General features: G+C 41.2%; 1 protein-coding gene across 1 annotated transcript; it reads left to right on the plus strand.

Moving 5' to 3' along the window:
* The first annotated feature begins 3,984 nt into the window (after positions 1-3,984).
* Tm4sf20 (transmembrane 4 L six family member 20) lies at positions 3,985-19,375 on the plus strand. Its single transcript, XM_005082518.4, has 4 exons — positions 3,985-4,207; positions 10,813-10,878; positions 14,215-14,366; positions 16,258-19,375. The coding sequence occupies exons 1-4, from the start codon at positions 4,025-4,027 to the stop codon at positions 16,535-16,537; spliced, it is 681 nt and encodes a 226-aa protein (XP_005082575.1). The 5' UTR covers positions 3,985-4,024; the 3' UTR covers positions 16,538-19,375.
* Positions 19,376-19,638: the final 263 nt, after the last annotated feature.

Genomic DNA, 19,638 nt, shown 5'->3' on the forward strand with positions numbered 1-19,638 from the left:
CATGCATACATGCATACATACATACATACATACGACAGCAACCCCTCTCACTTTATCTACATATCAAGTTGTGGGGTTGAATAGAAACATACCTGATTAGAAAGAAGACTAAAATAAATTTGTGCTCTGCTGGAAACAGCGAACCATGGATAACTAAGTCAGCCTCCCTGAATTTTGCTCACTTATCTATGAAATAATAAAGTTGAACTCAGCCTCTCTAAAGACCTCTTCAACTTTAATAGCAGATACATCTATTGAGTTCTTAAAACTGAACTCATGGCCCTTCTGCCTTTAGACTTTGAAGATTTATTTCACTTCTACACCTACATAACTTGAATACTTAGAGTATTATTTTAAAAAATGCACTGCCAACTATTACCTGAATTGTCATGAAAACAGGACAAAGTTCATGAAGGACCAGAAAATTCACATTAAGGATCTCAGCTGAATGAAAGAATACATTCTAAGCTGGGCAGTAGAGACCCACACCTTTAATGCCAGCATGCAGGAGGCACAGGCAGATGGCTTTCTGAGTTTGAGGCCAGCCTGGTCTACAAAGCGAGTTCCAGGACAGCCAGGACTATTGCATAAAGAAAGCTTGTCTTAAAAACTATGATTAATAATAATAATAGATAAAAGAATGTATCCTGTGATTTTGAAATGTTTACCTTTGAAGAAATACCTGTATTTACACATCTGCTTACATTGGTTGTATACTGCATGTGTTTTAGCTTTAAAGTATTCTCTTCTTTCCACAATATAATTTGTCAATAAAACAATGAAAAATATTGTGTTTCACTGTCTTTGGTTTGATTTTTTCACTGACTGTTTGAACTGATGTTTTAGCAACACAGGTTGCAAACTCCAGGAAGGTTATAGGATACACAAGGGTTAGCCAGGAGGTGGTGGTACACACATTTAATCCCAGGACCATAGGAGGTAGAGGCAGGTGGATCTCTGTGATTTCGATGCCAAGCCTGGTCTACAGAGTGAGTTCTAGGACAGCCAACACCACACGCAGAGAAACACTATCTCAAAAATAATGGCACCAAAAAAAGAGATAGACAAGGTTTGACATTGAATATAATAGGGGAATGCAAGCTACTGAAATAGACACAAAAATGTACAGTGAGTCAATAGAAGTTTTTCTGGTTGATGTCAGTAAACCTGGGCAGAAAAGAATATGGGCCAAGGGACCTGCTCTCATTTAGTTATTCGGGATCTAGGTTGAAGAAGGTGTTGACATGGCCAATGTGTGACCTCTAAGATAGTTTAGTTGTTCCCAGTCTATGGTGGATAACAACGTAGGCAAACCCTAGTACTTACAAAGCAATTTGGCTTGAAAGTGACATGTTTTCTTTCCCTCTCTTCCAATTGGTTTGATGTAGTCACATGGTCTTACTTAGTTTTAAGTGGGCAGAGCTGGAAAACACATAAGTGTGGAGCTGTATAATAATACAAGAGGAAAATTCATATATACATGTATATTAAAAATTCATAAAAATCAATTGTTACTTATGAGCATCATATGTAGTTTAAACTCTATCAAGACTCTCATTGGTTTTTGGAGACATGCTAAGGCAACTTTGGTGAATGTTTACTACCTATTCACATCTCTTGAATTCTTGCTGGAGTAGTTCAACAGGATAGGCAGCAGGCTGCATAGTTAAGACCTAGCTTGTCATCATATGAACCCTTTACACAGGGTGGAGCTTTGGAGACAGGATAGAAAAGACAGTAGGAGCTGGCGAGTCCTGGCTTACTTTAAAAATATTACTTGTCATTCTAGACTCACAAGCATAAACTTGGTTCAAATTGTTTCCAAAGGATCTGATGTTCTAACGTTTCATGAGATAGCTATGGTGATTATGGTGTCTTTCTGGTTGTCCTTCCTGTGCAACAAAGGCATCCTCTGCATCTGGAATCTGGAGATAGAATGATTAGATGGATCTCTGAGAGATATGGAAAACAGCACAAGTTAAAGGCCATCTTCTTGCTCCTGTCTATTGCTGTTGAAAAGGAACACACTGTATTTCGTGGTTCCAGTGACAGCTTCATAGACCTCAAGATGCAGTAGAAATGACAGTAATTAGGTCAGTTTCCAGGGTTCAGTCACCAGCCTGGAGTGTGTGGCAGCACGCTGATGAAAACAGTGGCAGTGGTCTCCCAAGCTGCACCTAAATCGAGTTTTTTGTTTTTGCATCTGAGTGTCCCAGGGAGAGTGGCTTGATTTCTCTGTCTTTCTGAAGGGTGTAGAGGCAGCAGCTCCCTGTCCATAGTTCAGTTGTCATGTCCTGGGAAGACTTTCTACAGACAAGCAAAGTCCCCAGCTTTTCCTCTGGCCTTTTTTTTTTTTTTTAGCAATTTTGCAGACAAAATCTCTCAACAGCGTCTCTTCTCACTTTCTCACTTAACATAGCAACATAGTAGAAGAATTTTGAATTTGAATTTTTTTTTGTGAGTGACTGACATGGTTACAAGAATGCTTTTCTCATCACTTTCCGGTCAAATTTTAGCCATTTTCAAAGCCTCAAGGAACACTGGTTCCCAGCTCAATTGAATAGACTTCTTTCTTCTGAACATCTGGACTCCTGCTGGTTTTGTCATGCCATGTGCCAAACAATTAGTGTACTTTCCAATAATTGGCTTTAATAACTTTTTGTTTCAGCTCTTTTGGTTGCAGAAAAGTAGAAACTCACTAAAGAGTAGGAAAGGGTATCATGAGACTATAGGACAGGTCTGTAGTTATTCTTTGTAAGGTAGGAACCAAGATGTAGAAAGCCACTGCTCGGTCACTTAAGCCACCTCTTCTCCAAGCACAGGTATGTCCCTCCCTCTCCCCACCATAAATCCAGTGGCCTCCAGTACTGTAGTCCATCATCATCTCCAATAGTATCTGTGGCATCTGTGTTCTGGGAATAGAAGGAGGGTGTTACAGATAGAGCTCAATGACGTCTGTGTGTTTCTTCTGGATGTCCTCGTTTGAATTTTACTGCCCAGTCACACTCAGGTGCCTAATGACTCACCTTCCAGTCAGTGAACAGAAATGGAACAGGCCAGTTGAGAACAGAGGCCATCGCTGCCTCTTAAAACATGGCCTCCATACATGTGGGAGCCTGGATCTGCTGCTGCTGCTCATCTGGCCCTCTTGGGACCCACCATCAGTGCAGCCTCTTGGGGGTTATGGCGGCCGCTCAGTATGAACAAGCACTTTTGCACCTGAAGCTTCTCCCAGCTGACTGAGTCTTTCCATGAGGGACTCACAAGCGAGTAGGAGAGAGCATGGAGCTACAGTCTAGGAAGAGAAACTGGTACATGGCTCAAGGTTCGAATGAAGCCGGACACCACCATCTCTATGCCCATTGCTTCTGTCATGGTTTCCATATTTGATCACTTTCCTTCTAATTGCATTAGCCAAACTTCCCAGATGTTACAGGTGGGCTCTGTACAAATTATCTACTTTGTAAGACTGGAATAATTCAGCATCAAAAATGCTGTATGTGGGCAAACAGAAATGGAATACTAATGCTTAGAGTAATCAGGGATACTTGCAGAGAAGAAATATTTTCCTCATCTTATACATGTTTGTATTCTTGCGAAACAACTCCAAAAATAAGGATACTGCACACATAACAATAATATTAACATATGAAAAGCAGTTTTTTCTACTTGGTCATACTTTTCTTTTTTCACATCTTATAAGGCATTTCAGAAAAGGAATATTTTAGAGGATTTATGTCAAACTAGTCCACTTTTGTCAGCTTTTACTTGCCTATATTCACGTGTGAATTCACTGCACAGAAACCACAGATTATTTCTGCCTGTTTTCCTTCATCTTATCATAATACAAAATGATTATTGGTTCCTGTCATAATCCTCATAATAATGTCTGGGCCTGCTGGACTCTGAACTGCTTTCAGCAACTCATTTTTCATACATGCTAAACTTTAACCAGAACATTGGGATAAAAGGCCAGGCAGCTGCATAAAGCCAGGCGGGCATTTCTAACTGAACCAGGACAACCATGACGTGCTGTGAGGGGTGGACGTCCTGCAATGGCTTCAGCCTGCTGATTCTGGTCATTCTAGGAGTGGTTATCAACTGTATACCTCTGGGTATCAGCTTAGTGGAGGGAGACTCAGCGTCTCAAAACCCCATCTCTTGCTATGAGTGGTGGTTCCCGGGAATCATAGGAGCAGGTGCGATGGTGAGTAATACCTACTTCACTTGACTGGGAGACGCACCCGGGGTTTTTACCAATGTCTTTAAGTGTGACTTTCAACCTTGAAGCCAACTATCTCTTCATAGAATACAGTTAGGAAAGGTGGTTATCATCGACTTATACTGTTATGTTTTGAAGCATGATGATTTACATAAAACTGTAGTTCATCCTAGGGACCTTAAGACAAGCAAAAAAGAAGTTGATAGAAGGTGGTATTAGGTCATTACCGATGCATTTCTTCATAGGTAGAATGACACTTCTGGATTTTCTTATTCATTATTAAGAATTTTTTCAATGGTTTTCTTTTTTTTTTTATGTGGTACTGGGGATGGAACTCGGGGCTCTGCACATTCTAAGTCACTGAGTTATACCCCCAGCCCTATGAGGAATTTTTTAAATCCATTGTCTCATCTTTTCCTTCGCCCCATTCTGATGTCTAGGGAAAGCAGCAGTCAGTAGTGGGAAGTTGCTCAGTGAGAATGAGAAGCACTCGTGTGCATGGACAGTCTTAGGGGTGGCGTAGTGAGGTTAGCCTGTTTCTCAAGTGAGTTGGCCTAAGGCATACAGATCAAAACGCTGGGCCTCTTTTTTAAGCCGCTTGGCTATAGTCATGATGCTTTATTACAGCAATAGAAAAGCAACTAAGACAGTCTCTGACTTCACAGACTTTTTTCTTTGGCTACTACACAGATCCTAGAATGCCAAAGGGTTTCATAGTTTGATGATGGTGAATGAACTCTCTTTGTTGAAATTTGATGCAGAGTGGTACAACACAGAACTTGTGAGTGTTCTTAATAGTGAACCATCAGAGCAGTGCTGAGTCAGATTTACATTTTCTCCCAGGAATTCTGATGCAGCCAATCTGGGTAGAACCCACTTGTAGGACCAATTTTCAGATCTGGAAGAATCTGCAAGGTGACAGGTCTTTCTCTGATATATTACCACTGCCAAGTCACTTATCCTAGGGCTCTGCTTTATTATCTGTATGATAGGATCAGGGATGCTGAAATTGACAATTCATGACCTAGGAGTTTGCTTTTAGCTTGCCCTATCATTTGTATGGTGCAACAGTGGATGTAGTTAGCACCAGAGAGATGAGCTTCTGAGAGAGAAGGAGAGGGGGCGGGGAGGGAGGTAAGAGGGGAGAGAGAGCAAGCACTGTAAACACTGACATTACTAGGGTTTTGCAGACAATGAAGCATAGAAGTAGCTTTTAAAGAAACTCAGAACATAAGAGAGTTCTCTGCTTAGATCACTAATTACTGGAGGAAGTGTCTTATCCCTTCCTCACTTCATTCTTTTTCTTTCTTCTTCTCTACCCTCACCCCAGGATCTTGTACTTACAGGAGTGTGCAAACATGCCTAACTTTGAATCAACAGATTTATGCATGCGCTTTACAGGCAGCTGCAGGCAGTTGTGAACCTCTTGATGTGGGTGCTGGGGACCAAGTTTGGGTCCTTCCTAAGAGCAGTAAGTGCTCTTCATCCCTGAGTTATCTCTCCCACCTGTGGGTCACTCATTCTTAGTGAAGATCAGTTTATTGCTACTAGGCTTCTCCTTAAAATTACATAAAACCATTCCTGGAGCTGAGTGTGGTGACATACTCTTGAAATCAAAGGAGGCTGAGGTCAAAGGATTGCAAATCTGAAGTCACCTGATCTATATGACACTGGGTCTCAAAAAACCCAACCAACCGACCAAGCAACCCAATGAACAAAAAATCCAAAACAGCCAACCAACCAAAACAAAACACTAAACAACAAAACATCCTAGGCTACAGTATATTAAACTTTATATATAAAACTGTGCCCTTTGAGCCTATCTGGCATTGCAAAGCCATTCAAAAAGTCTTCCCCACAGGTTGATGGCTTCCTCTCCTTTTCCAACAGGAGTGATCTAGCTATCTGTTTCAGGTAGACAGAGCCACAGGAAAAGCTTTTCGAAAATCTGGGCTGCCTCTTCAAACTGCTGTGCCAGCTCTCTTCCAGGCTCAGCAGTGTAAAGCAACAGCAGAACATCAGACCTGCATCTGGTCTTCTAGAAGGTTCCCTCCTAGTTGAGCAGGGCTGTCCCCTTCTGTACTTGGTATAAGTAGAGTCAGAACCTGGCCGAGAGCATCTGAGCCATGGCTGCAAAGCTCCCAGAAGTGTTGCAGCTGAGATAAGCTGTTTAGAGAAACACAGCTATCTCTAGGTATGAGTTGGCACTGCTCAAAACACAGGAGAGAATATTTTCAATATATGCGACAAGTATTAAAGAGCACAGGGTGTCTCGTGTGCTCTTATTTTAGAGAAAGTGAGGGGACAGATCAAGAAGGACAGAGACACATCAAGCTTTCATTTGTTGCCATCCTGCAGGATGTCAGCTACTGGGCCCATGACCACGCTGCCAAGTTTCAGCCTGCCAATCACCTGGGCTGCAATTATCATTTTGTACTTTACAAACCAGAAAACAGAAGGCTGAGAATGTGAACAAGGTCACACAATGGGTGTGAAGCCCAACTGTAGATTTATCTAATGCCAAGGCTAGTTAAATACCATAGTCCTCAGTCCCTCACAGAGGTCAAAGATAAAATCCACAAAATGAAAGGACCAGGAAAGTGAATCACAGCAAGGTCTACACACCTGTAAAACGCTTCTGAGAATCTGGACTCCTTGGACCACAGCTAAGTTTACGGGCTTCCCCCAGTAAACATTAACCAAAGACCATTAAAGCATCAAACGCATGGAAAAGTCTGACGCTCTTCACAGGGAGGCCCTCAGACAGGAGGTTAGCCCACAAGCAAACAGATGGATGGCATCAGCACTATGGAGGCAAGCATATTTTCATGATCCTTGGCTCCGCATAAACAGAGGAAGCACATTTTTCCAGGGGGACTTATGTCCTTCATGACGTCTGTTAAAATTCTGAATTCTGCAGATAAGTTTGTGAAGGATTCAGTAAGCTGAGAATATTGTCATAGTCCTTAAAACCTTTGCATGTTGTTACTTTTCAAATTAGGATCACATCAGGAATGGGGGATTTTATAGGAAACTGAATACAATACAAACTCTGGGACTCGTTACTGATTACTTTATCAAGTCATTTATGATTTTAGGGCCAACCCATATCAGAGGTGAACCTTTTATCTTTTGTAACTGTAACCAAGTAAAACATCATGTAATTATCTTTAACAGTATCTACTAAGGGAGGGGACGTCAATATAAACGCCACTTGATCGAGCATTAAAAGATTCTAAAATGTTCCTTGAAAAATATAAATAGAAAAGCTCTTTTACCTTATATAAAGTTAATTATAAGGTGGGGCTTAATCATTCATTTATTGACTATGCATTATGTAAGGATAATTATCAAAGTGAGTTATTAAAATCTTAGTGGAAAGCAAATAACTGCAAGTTGAGCAGATTAGATTGCATGCAAAACCTTTACAAACAGAGCTTCTATGCTCATGCTGAGCTATGGCTTTGTGTGCTGCTTTCATGTTCAATAGCCTAGAGGATTCCCCAAAAGCTTGACTTCTGTCACAGTTTTTAACTGTCTACGGCTCTTGTGTACTTCCTTTATGAAACTGTACAATTTCTAAAACTGGTGGAAAGCATGGGTTCCTGCCAAGAAAATGAACAGTAATTATTTATATAAACAAGAGAAGCAAGACTGAATCAAAGATCTCAACTTCAAACCAACCACACTGGCCCTCGCAGAAGAAAAAGTGGGAAGTAGCCTTGGATGCATTGGCACAGGAGACCACTTCCTAAATATTAACACCAGTAGCACAGACACTGAGATCAACAATGGATAAATGGGACCTCCTGAAACTGAGAAGCTTCTGTAAAGCAAAAGGACACAGTCAACAAGACAAAACAGCAGCCTGCATAATGGGAAAAGGTCTTTACCAATCCCACATCTGATAGAGGGCTGATCTCTAAAATATACAAAGAACTCAAGAAACTAGACATCAAAAGACCAAATAATCCAATAAAAAAGTGGGGTATAGATCTAAAGAGAGAACTCTCATCAGAGGAACCTCAAATGAACATTCAACATTCTTAGCCATCAGGGAAATACAAATCAAAACAACTCTGAGATACCATCTTACACCTGCCAGAATGGCCAAGATCAAAAATATTGATGACAGCTTATGCTGGAGAGGATGTTCCCTTAGGGAACACTCCTCCATTGCTGGTGGGAGTACAAACTTGTACAGCCACTTAGGAAATCGTTATGGTGGTTTCTCAGAGAATTGGAAATCAGTCTACCTCAAGATTCAGCAATTCCACTCTTAGGCATATACCCAAAGGATGTACACTCACACCATAAGAACACTTGCTCAACTATGTTCATAGCAGCATTATTCATAATAGTCAGAACCGGAAATAAATCCAGATGCCCCTCAACTAAAGAATAGACAAGGAAAAATTGTACATTTACACAACGAAGTACTACTCAGTGGTAAAAAAAAATGATATCTTGAAATTTGTAGGCAAATGGATGGAACTAGAAAAAGCCATCCTGAGTGAGATAACCCAGACCCAGAAAGACAAATATGTATTCACTTAGAAGTAGATATTATACATTAAATAAAGGACAACCAGTCTACAGGCCACAACCCCAGAGAACCTAGGTAACAAAGAGGGCCCTAAGAGACATATGTATCTGCCTAGGAAGGGGAAAAAGATAAACTCTCCAGAGTTAAGTTGTGAGTGTGGGGGGGTACAAGGTAGGGTGACAGAGGAAAGGGGAGGAGGAAAGGGGAGTAGGGAAAATATATAACTCATTAAAAAAAAAGGAAAAGAAAAAAACAGGAGAAAGAAGACTGACTATCACAAAAACCCATGCAAATACGCTTAGGAATAACCAACTATGCAACCCTACCATTTTTATGCAAGCCCATAGATAACATACAAAATTAGTATGGTTCTAATAAAGCTTTATTTATAAAATGAAGTGTCAGGGGTGGGGAGTGAGTAGTCACCAGTTCCTGTTCTATGTGATTTGTTACTTAAGACCAGAAAGTATCTTCTGGACCAACAACAACAACAAAAAAAAGTATATAAATGATCTCTTCTCCCTTTTTTTCTTGGCTTTCAGCTACACACAGGGTATGTGTATGTGTGACTTCTGAATTGGAAAGGCAGTGTGGTATTCAAACATAAGCAAAGCTTGGCGACAATGCAAAGTGACATGGACTCCGCATGTAATTAGATGGGTGACATGTGTTGGGAAAACTGCCTTGTGAGAGGCATAAATCTGTTCTAGAAAATGCAAAGGTAGATGCAACTTTGGAAGAAAATGGAGGAAGGAACCCTTGGAGGGCTCGGGGGGGGGGGACAAGAATGAGTGGCTTTGTGAATTTTAAGAATCTGTCTGATGTGGGGCAGTGGTTAGGAGTCTAGCTTTGGCTCTGAACACTCCTACTTTCCTTGGCAGGCTCCTCAAACTCACTCCATCTGTTTTGACGGTGGTAAAATGGGGGGGGAGAATAGTTATAAGGGTGGCACAAACCAAAACAAGTCAAGTTCCAATAACATCTGGCATGCAGTTACAGAGGCTGGTCATGTTAGCAAAGCAAACCTGTGGGATAACTATTCCAGGGCTCCCGAATGGAGCTGAAAACCCATCACAGCTAAAAATTCACATGTTGAAGGAAGCAACTGACATTCTGACAATACAAAACTCCTTGTTAAGAATTTCTAGTCATAGTTAACACCTAATTCCTTTTAAAAATTGAAAACTAACTCTAAAGAAAGTGATACTATTTGCAGCTCTCCTCAGCAGTAAAGAATGTCTTTATTCCCAGGACTCAGGAGGGAGTTTGAGGCCAGCCTGGTCTGCATAGTAAGTTCCAGGCCAGTCAAAGCTACACAGCAAGATCTTATCTCAAACAAAACCCCCAAAGACTTCTAAACATCAGAAGTAAAATCAGTATGTATTATGGATACAGGAGCAGAAAAGCACATTCTCACATACAGGCTGGAGGAGCCTGGCACCAGGGGTGTAGAAAGTGAGGCACATGGGAGTGATGGTGAATTAGTCCCTGCCAAATGCCAGGCAAACAAAAGGTCAATTTCCTTCTTCTCAGATTGACTTGTTTAACTTGCAGGAAATTAGCTATAGCTATAGTAACTCGAGAAGGAGAGGGAGGGAAGTGATAACAGGAGAGAGAAAGGAAGGTGGAATGAGAGAGAGAGAGAGAGAGAGAGAGAGAGAGAGAGAGAGAGAGAGAGAGAGAGAGAGAGAGAGAGAGAGGATAAAAAGGTAAATCTGGGGTGACAGAACCAATTCTTTAAGATTCCTTATAAAACTCGTGCATTAATAAGTTGTCCTACTCTACTTAAAATCCAGGAGGCTACAGCTGACTCTGAGTAAACAGGAGACAGAGAGCTTCCTAACTGCTATCTCAACTCTCACCCTGTTAATCTTTATGGTTGAAACTGATACTAAGGTTCACAGCACAAGAAGTAGCCAGACTTCCTCTTTAGTTTTCCTGAGCCCTGAATCCCCCAAGGGGCAGTACATGGAAGGTGGTGATGACTTGTTTTCATCTGCTGAGAAGAGATAGCACTCATCTTCCCTGTAACATTTCTTTCCAGGTCATCCCAGCAACAACAATGGCCTTGGCTTCGAGAAAAAGAGCATGCTGCAATAACAGGACAGGGGTGAGTAAGGAGCAGTGATCCTGGAAGCAGAAATACATTAACAGCCAATGGCATCCTAGCCATCAGCACCTGTTGGGCCTGAGTCTTGGACAAATGCTGTTAGGGCTTGTCAAATAGTCATATAGAGAGTGAGAAGACAGTTTTTCTTTTATCGTAGAAATTTAGCTTTGAGCCAGGCAGTGGTGGCATATGCTTTTAATGCCAGCACTGGGGAGGCAAAGGCAGGGTGATCTCTGTGACTTTGGGGCCAGCCAGGTCTACAGAACTAGTTCCAGTACAGCCAGAACTGTTACGCAGAGAAACTCCCCCAAACAAGCACGCCAACAAACAACAACAACAAAGAAATCTAGCTTTGGAACTTGCCTTTCGTCCTTTCCTCAGCCTTCAGTTCACCTACAGAATCACAAGTTTTTGAAATGAGGATTTATGTCATATCTAGAACTGTCAATTTCACAATACTAAGATACTTGTTTTGAGTAGTCTAGAAAATACTTAGGGCAAATGCACCCTATGTTTTTTAGTGGAGATGGAAGGGTTAGCTTGCTAGGTTAGTTGCTCTTAGTTCAGATTGTCTTTAAAGGAGACATCAATTATTTTTCAAACACTTAATATCTACCATATTTAATTCCTCAAAACCCTAATTTGGGCGGCAATGGTTAGATCTTAGTTTATTTTAATTAATAATCCATGATTTCGATGGGGGTTGTCTGTTTTCTTAAGACAAGCTCCCTTTATACAGCCCTGGTTGTCCTGGAACTCACTATGTAGAATGGGCTGGCTTTGGACCTGCAGAGATCCACCTGCCTCTGTCTCCTGAGTGCTGGGATTAAAGGCGTCTGCCATCATGCCTGGGAGATCTTGTTGTTGACCAAGACACTAATGGTCAGGGGGGGAAAGAAAAGGAAATAATTCACCAGGGTATTTTCCAATTGAAACCCACCAGACTTACAGTGTCAGTCCTTCCACACCATGAACAGGACACCGGGGGCCTAATTCTCTAAGGTAGGAATAGACCAATGACAAGCACCCATAATCAATACACAGGGCTGGGCTCAGCATCAAGGTTTTAAATCAATGGTTCCCATTCAGATGAGAACACACACAGATCTAGGGAGATTTGACAATTACAAGTGCCTGAATGGACCCCATGATTCTGTGTCAGTCTTTGGAAGCACCAGGCGATTGCAACATGGCGTGGGGAAGACCCACTGTACTAAAGGCAGTAATGGCCTACAGAACATAGGTTGTGCTTTAAAATATTTTAAATTATTTTATGTATGTGGGTGCTTTGCCTGCATTTATGCCCATGCCTATGGAGGCCAGAAGAGCCATCGGATTCCCTAAAAATGCAGTTACAGAGGGTTGAGCTAATACATGGAATAGCTGGGAATTGAACCTGGGTCCTCTCAAAGAACATCGATTATCCTTAACTACTGAGACACCGCTCCAGATTCAGAAGATAGATTTTTTTTCTTAAAGAGCATGCTTCTGGCATTCTCTGTTTATCTAGGAACAGGCACCACTTTAACTGTGGTATTTTTAATCTGTCTTTGTTCCTGCTACTTTGAAAGTAGTCCGCAAAGGTTAGTTTCTACTGCCTGTCACTTTTTTTTTTTTTGTCCTTACGTTTTTTTGAGGCAGTGTTTCTCTGTGCTTTGGAGGCTGTCCTGGAACTAACTCTTGTAGACCAGGCTGGTCTCGAACTCACAGAGATCCGCCTGCCTCTGCCTCCCGAGTGCTGGGAGTAAAGTCGTGCACCACCAATGCCTGGCTGTCACTTTTGCTCTTAAACTACATATGCTAGTGCAGTTTGACTCCACCTCACTTTTATATTATACTCACAAATTTTTAAGACATCCTGATTTACTTCTGATTCTTTGAACTTGAAAAGTATCTAGCACTTGAATTTTTCTCAAATCAAATTTCTATTAAGACTTTTTGCACATACCCTTTCATTAAAATGATCATCTTTAAACTGGGTGGTGGCAGTGCACGCCTTTAATCCCAGCACTTGTGAGGCAGAGGGAGGTGGATTTCTGTGAGTTCAAGGCTAGCCTGGTCTACAAAGTGAGTTCCAGGACAGGTTCTAAAGCTACACAGAGAAATCCTGTCTAGAAAAAAGCAAACAAACGAAACGAAACGAAAAAACACAGTACAACACACCAAAACAAAAGACCATCTTGTAAATGACCACTTAGGTTCTGTCTGTCAAATTCCGTGCTTCATCTGTTTGTGTGACTCAGATTCATAAAAGGCACAGACTTTCCCTCTGTGGTATTTTCAACTGTGGGCAGATTTAGAGCCTCCACCCCTACCCCAAAGTGACATGTGGCATTGTTGAGAAGGATTTTAGTTGTCATACTGGACGGAGTGGATGAACTGATAGTAGCATATGATGGGTCAAGGCCAGGGAGGCTAAGAATACCATCCTGCCTCGGAAGCGCCACAACAGCAAGATGCCAGCTTCAGTGTGCAGAGCTGCGCGGAGAGCTCTCAACCTTACTGCTCATTGAGTACTTCAGGGTGTTGGCCACTGGCCACTTACGGCAACAGCCAAACACAGACGGAGGAACTGGGAGCCAAGAGCCTAGAAACCAAAGCCCAGTGGAGGTTCAATGCAGTTAGAACTATATACAATAGGAAGGAAGAACCAGGTTTCAGTGGCCAGAAGGAAAATGAAAGCCCAGGAATATAAAAGTTGAGATTTTTCAGAGAGATTGGCAAGTGCAACCATCCTTTGGCAACTAATTCAACAGGAGACTTGGATCTCTATCCCCTTCATAAATCCGTACCTAACCAAACTGCAGTCTCAAAACTCAGGACCACATGGAGTCAGGGAGACGGCTAAGTCAGTAAAGTGTCTGACATATAAGCCAAAGAATCTGAGTTTGGATCCCTAGGGCTCACATAGAGGCTGGATACAGTGGCACGTACATATAACCCCAGTGTTAGGGCAGAAAGGTAGGTGCCAGAGCTCACTGGCTGGCCAGCCTAGCAAAATGGTTGCGCTGAAGGTTCAGTGAGGCCCTGCCTCAAAAATAAGGTGGAGAATGAAGCCATAAGGGAAGACACCCAACATCAACCTCTGGTTTACACTCCCCTCACACACATGGACACACATATGTGTGCTGAACACACCCACACAAACATGTACAAATACCATGAGCATATATACATCTACAAATACGGGGGAAAAATCTAGGACCACAGATTGACTGGAGAACTGCAATTAGTAACTGACTAAAAGTAAGACTTAGTGCTACACGATATTACTGTATAACTTGGAACAGTCACAGGACATATGACATGTGCAAATGTCTCTGCTTTGTTTTCCAGATGTTTCTTTCCTCACTCCTCAGTGTAATCACAATCATTGGTGCTGTGTATTGCATGCTGGTATCACTCCAGGCTCTCTCAGAAGGTCCTCTCATTTGTAACTCTCAAGCCAACAGTACTGTCTCTTGTGAATTTTCATTGAAAAACCTAAGGTGAGTAGCATTTTGTCACATTGTCTCACATAGCTGCAAACGCTAGGTTTTTCTCAGTTCTGACTTCTGGGACAAATATTCTTAGGGACTTGGCAACATAATACAATAGGCAATGTCTCACAAAGATGTGGAGGGGCTGCCACAACCCAAATGATCTGGGTTGTGGCAAATTATTATTGTTGTGGTTGTTGTGTGTGTTTGTACTGTAAATGTAGTATCTATGGAGGCCACAGGTGAGGGACTCGTATAGAATCAGAGTCATGGACACTTGGCAGTTACAAACTGCCCTTGGTGGGTGTTGAGAACTCAACTTGGGTCCTCTGAAGGACAGACAGTATGTGCTCTAAACAGCTGAGCCATCCCACCAGTCCCTAACTCATCACTACATTTGTAAACCACAGATGGCTTCATTATTTTGTGTATGGTGTTCATGCATTTGCAATGTTTTGTTGGTATGCGTGTGGACAGATGTGCACATATGTGCCAATGCATAAGGATGCCAGTGCTTGATGACATCTGGCCTCACCTTTTCTCCACTTTATTCACCAAGGCAGGGTCTCTCACTAAACCTGGAGCCTGACGACTCAGCTAGCCAGCTTGCCTCAGGGACTGCCTTGTTTCTGTCTCTCCCATTGCTGCAATTACATGTGGCCAGCCTGTCTTCCTGGTTTTTAATGGGTCCTGGGGTCCCGAACTCCGGTCCTCAGGCTTTCACATCAAGTTTTATTCATGGAAACACCACCCAGCCCTTTACTTCTGAAACTTAAAAAAATGAATAAAACACAAGAAACAGCAGCTAGAAGGTATATGTATTTATAGACAGAAGGTACTATGTATTTATAGACAGAAATAAAAATATCTACATCAGGTAGCAATATATTACATATACATCGTCTACTGAGACAATTCTATGGCTGAATTTAGGCATAATTTGCAAAACCAGGAAGACCAATCTAATTCATTAGCTACCTTTAATTAGCTACTTTGTGATATCCATCAGGTTTAACTTTTATAGTTTTATCAGACAATGTGTTTACCCATTACCTACTTTACAAAAAAGTCTCTCAAAATTTGTCTATCAGCTATTGTGAAATAAACAAAACCCAAAGAAATTCCTTTACTAGTAAGGACCATTTGAACTACCAACCACAGCTACTGTACACATTTAATCCTCAATGAATGACAATAGTCTACAGATATAGTGGGTCACAGGCCAAGCTTCGGGGACAGCAGCACTCAGACAGTCCCTCAGTCTAGCCAACACAACAGGGTGATCCCTATAGTTTCAGCAAATTCATAGTCTCATGGGCCATGTGCTGCAAATACTGTTATTTTCTCATGTCCCAAGTCAGTTGTTGGGAATCTAGAAATGGGCACTCCCTAAGAGTACTGCATTTTAAACATTCTGATAAAAATCATCTTGAGACAGATGTGTTAGGACTAAAAGCTTCTCGTTTTATGTTAGGAGAGGCACAAATCATTTTAATCAGATGTATTTAAAGTGTTGTGAATAAAAACTATCCATCTGGCCTCACTGCAGATCTAGGTGGAAAACTGGGCTGTGTGTGTGTTGGTTTGCTTTCCTACCTTTGGAAAGTAGGAAGGCTGTACAGATAGGTTCCAACACCTGACACTGTTGCTATTTCTTTTCAACTCGACATGGGAGAGTTATGTTATCTTACATGGTTCACCTTAAGACCAGTTCTATGGAGAATGATACAATGTAATTAAGTAAGGGTTTTAAGATTAGGGCTATGTTTATGTGCTCAGAAAACCAGATCTTAGCTATAGCTTCTGTATACAATCTTTAAAAACGTATATCACATCTTGCTATACTGGAGCTTTTATTTTGTTCATAGGCACATTTAACCCTTCTCTTTCCTCCCCCCAGTAACTTCCGTCCTGAGTCCTTTAATCTGCAGTGGTTCTTCGAAGACAATTGTGCTTCTCCTACTGGTTTAAAAAACTCTACCATCAATGACATACTCAGTAACTGGGGAGTACCTGATTCTGATTCTGAAGAAGACAGACACAGAATTTTCCACTTCTCAGTATTTCTGAGTCTCCTGCTGGTTGCAATCCTTGAGCTTCTGTTTGGGATCAGTCAGATACTCATTGGTTTCCTTGGTTGTCTGTGTGGTGTCTCTAGGCGGAGGGGTCAAATTGTGTAGCTTAAAGGGTAATAAACTAGAATATCAGTACTTCAAATAATCTGAAAATTACATTTAAAATATGTTTTTATAAGTTCAATAATGAAGCATCATTGGGAACGCCAAGTCATTTTAGTGCAAAAAGTTGCTTTTGGAACCATCTCTGAAACAACTTAAAAAAAAAAAATCAACGTGTCAAGCTGGACCATGGTGGCTCACCTTTAATCCCAGAACTCAGAGGCAGAGGCAGGTGGATCGCTGAGTTCAAGGCCAGTCTGGTGTACAGAGTAAGTTCCAGGACAGCCAGGGTTACATAAAGAAATCTTGTGTCAAAAAGCAAAATTAAAATCAATAAAACAAACAAATCAGCCTTTCACATATAAAGCATATTGTACATATAGCACATCTCCCCCTACAAAAGGTTTATCAGTGACTGATACTGGGGTGAAGTTAGTGAAACTTTGTTTTTTCTGTGTATGTTGAAAAAGACTTTTGTTAGATTTGATAATACTTTCATGGTTATAGAAGTAGGTGCCTTACTCTTAAGAAATATATATTTATATGTTTAGGGAAGAAGGCCATATTTTTAAAATACTTTACTCCAAACCTGAAGTTAACAGAGAAATGCTGTATTTAGCTGATAGACACATGGCAATTCATCCTACTCTGTTTTTATCTTTTCATGGTTTATGGTACTATCTTGAGAAAAATCAGTCTTTTAAAAGCTGGTTCCTATTTATGCTGATGTTTAAAAAGTAACAAAATGTACTTACTGTACTAAAATGTTATGAAACAGAGAAAACTAAAAACATACAATTTTCTGAATGTTATCACTCCTGCAATTGATTTCAATTTTTATCTCCACTTTGCTGGGTTTATGAAGGGTGGATTAAGGAAGTCCACGATTGCCTGAATAAAATAGCAACTATTTACTTAAGGAAGACTCACACACTAATTAACAGTCACAACAAGACAACTTCCCCTCCCCCCAAGCATTCCCATGGCCCATCTCCCAAGTGGTTCTAGTTGAAGACACTCACTGTGAAAATGCTTCTCTTTTCGAGGATGGGTATCTGCCTGGGTATGTATCTGTTGGGCATGATGTGTGTGCACTGGCAGAGGAGGCAGTACGGTCCCCAGACTGGGATTACAGAGGTTGTGAGCCACCACATAGGTGCTGGGAATTGAACCTGGGTCTTCAGTCAGAGCAGCCAGTGCTTGTGACCACTGAGGCATCTCTCCAGTCAGTCCTGGTGCTAGCATTTTCGTGTGTGATCCTTACACTACTACACTGTACTGTCCCACACCAAATCACAAGCTTCATATTTTACTAACTTCTGGTGTGACCCGTGCATAGCAGAGGACCTGTTACAAAGTAGTGCCTAGGTAACTTTTCTGCTGAATGAATGCTATTTTCAGCACCCAGACATTAGTGAAGACAATGCTTACTAATATCAGACTGCTAATAGACACAAAGTAAAAACAGATCACTGTACTTAAGTGAACAAATCAGGATCTGAGATGGGTCTTAAGACTTTTCTCATCACCCTGGAAAGGAGTGATGAGTTCCTGCGTCTGCTCAGTCAGAAAAAGAGAGACTTAAGTCTAAAAAAAAGAAGACCTCTGACTGGCAGGCTACTTTTTTGCTCTTTAGTCTTACGGGAACTGGAGCAACAAATTGAATACCTAAAGTCCACAGGCCATCTGACCTGAAGTTAGCATCTTTTGAGGGCATTTGACCCTTGATTTGGTATCCAAATTAGCAAATGCTTGTCAGTATACTTATGAACCGGTACCCTTTCCCACTCAACCCTAAAAGCAGCCACTTGTAGATCCGATGTTTCTTAACTCTCATTCCTATCTCCAAGTTCAATCAATTTCATTTTAGAATGTATTTGTATAGTTTTTGAATTTAAAACTCATTTTTATGTTTCTCAAGTTTCTCTTCCTCAGTACAACTTTTTATAATCCTAATTGCTTAAAAAATTATTTTTCTACATTTACATACTTACATGTGTGCCAACACCGTGCTTGTGGAAGTCAGAAGACAACTCCTAGGAGTCAGCTCTTTGCTTCACACTCAAGTCCCAGGGTCCGACAACAGCATCTTTACCTGTTATGTCATCTTGCCAGCCCAGGGTCCTCATTATTTAATATGCTTTCTTCTCTCCCACACCATTGCCCTAAATCTGTCAATTCCTCAAGGACAGAAAAAGTTTCTAAAGTATTTCCAGAAGCAGAAAGACAAATGTTGGAATTCTGAAGGTGGTGAGATCATTTCTGTTCTTAGTTCTTTGATGCTATTAGCCATAACTGTATCCTTCTGTCCCTCCAGTCCCTGGAATCTGTGTTTTCTGCTTATTGCAATGTCCGTATGCCTCTGCTCAAATATCTACAAAATATTTTCTGACTATTCTGACTAGGATTGAATTTGCTCCTCTTAATACCTCTTCCCATGCCTCCCACCCCCTGGGGAATTAACTTTTTCCTAATCATTGTAGGACATCCTATCTAAGAATGTTCCAGTTCTTTCTAATTGTCATCAGGGAAAATAATAGCTTTTGTACCAATCTCCCAGGAGTTCCTTTTATTTCCAGCCTTTTGGTGAAATCTTTTTCATGACTGCTCAGCAAAAGAAGTTATACATTTAATTATCAATGTCACACTAATCTAAGTACAAGAAGGAACCCTCCTCCTGAATTAATGGGGAAGCAAGAACATCAATGTGAAATCTACCTAAATCTTAGGACTTCCCTTCAACCTCTTGGTGCAAAGATCACTGATGATGTGTAAAGAATATTGCACCTGCTCATAAGAACTGTACTTCTGAATATTAAAGACTCCTAAACCTTGGCTTTATTCATGTCTAATTTTGTGAGATTTAGTGTATCAGCAACCAAATATTACAACAAGAAGGACAGTTTTATAAGGTTTTGTTTTGTTTTAAAAACCTGAATCTCTTGCATAGATATAATAAATTAGCAAGCCATTTAGAGTGCCAACAAGCCCAGGCAAGGGGTGGAGATCTGAGAAACCCAGGAGGCTCTTGTGACCCACAGGTCACTAATGCACTACTTGCTCCTGGGACAGGAAGACTCCGAAAAGATACTTAGCCCACAGCA

The sequence above is a fragment of the Mesocricetus auratus genome, unplaced genomic scaffold (assembly GCF_017639785.1).
Source record: "Mesocricetus auratus isolate SY011 unplaced genomic scaffold, BCM_Maur_2.0 Super-Scaffold_100010, whole genome shotgun sequence".
Classification (NCBI taxonomy): Eukaryota; Metazoa; Chordata; class Mammalia; order Rodentia; family Cricetidae; genus Mesocricetus; species Mesocricetus auratus.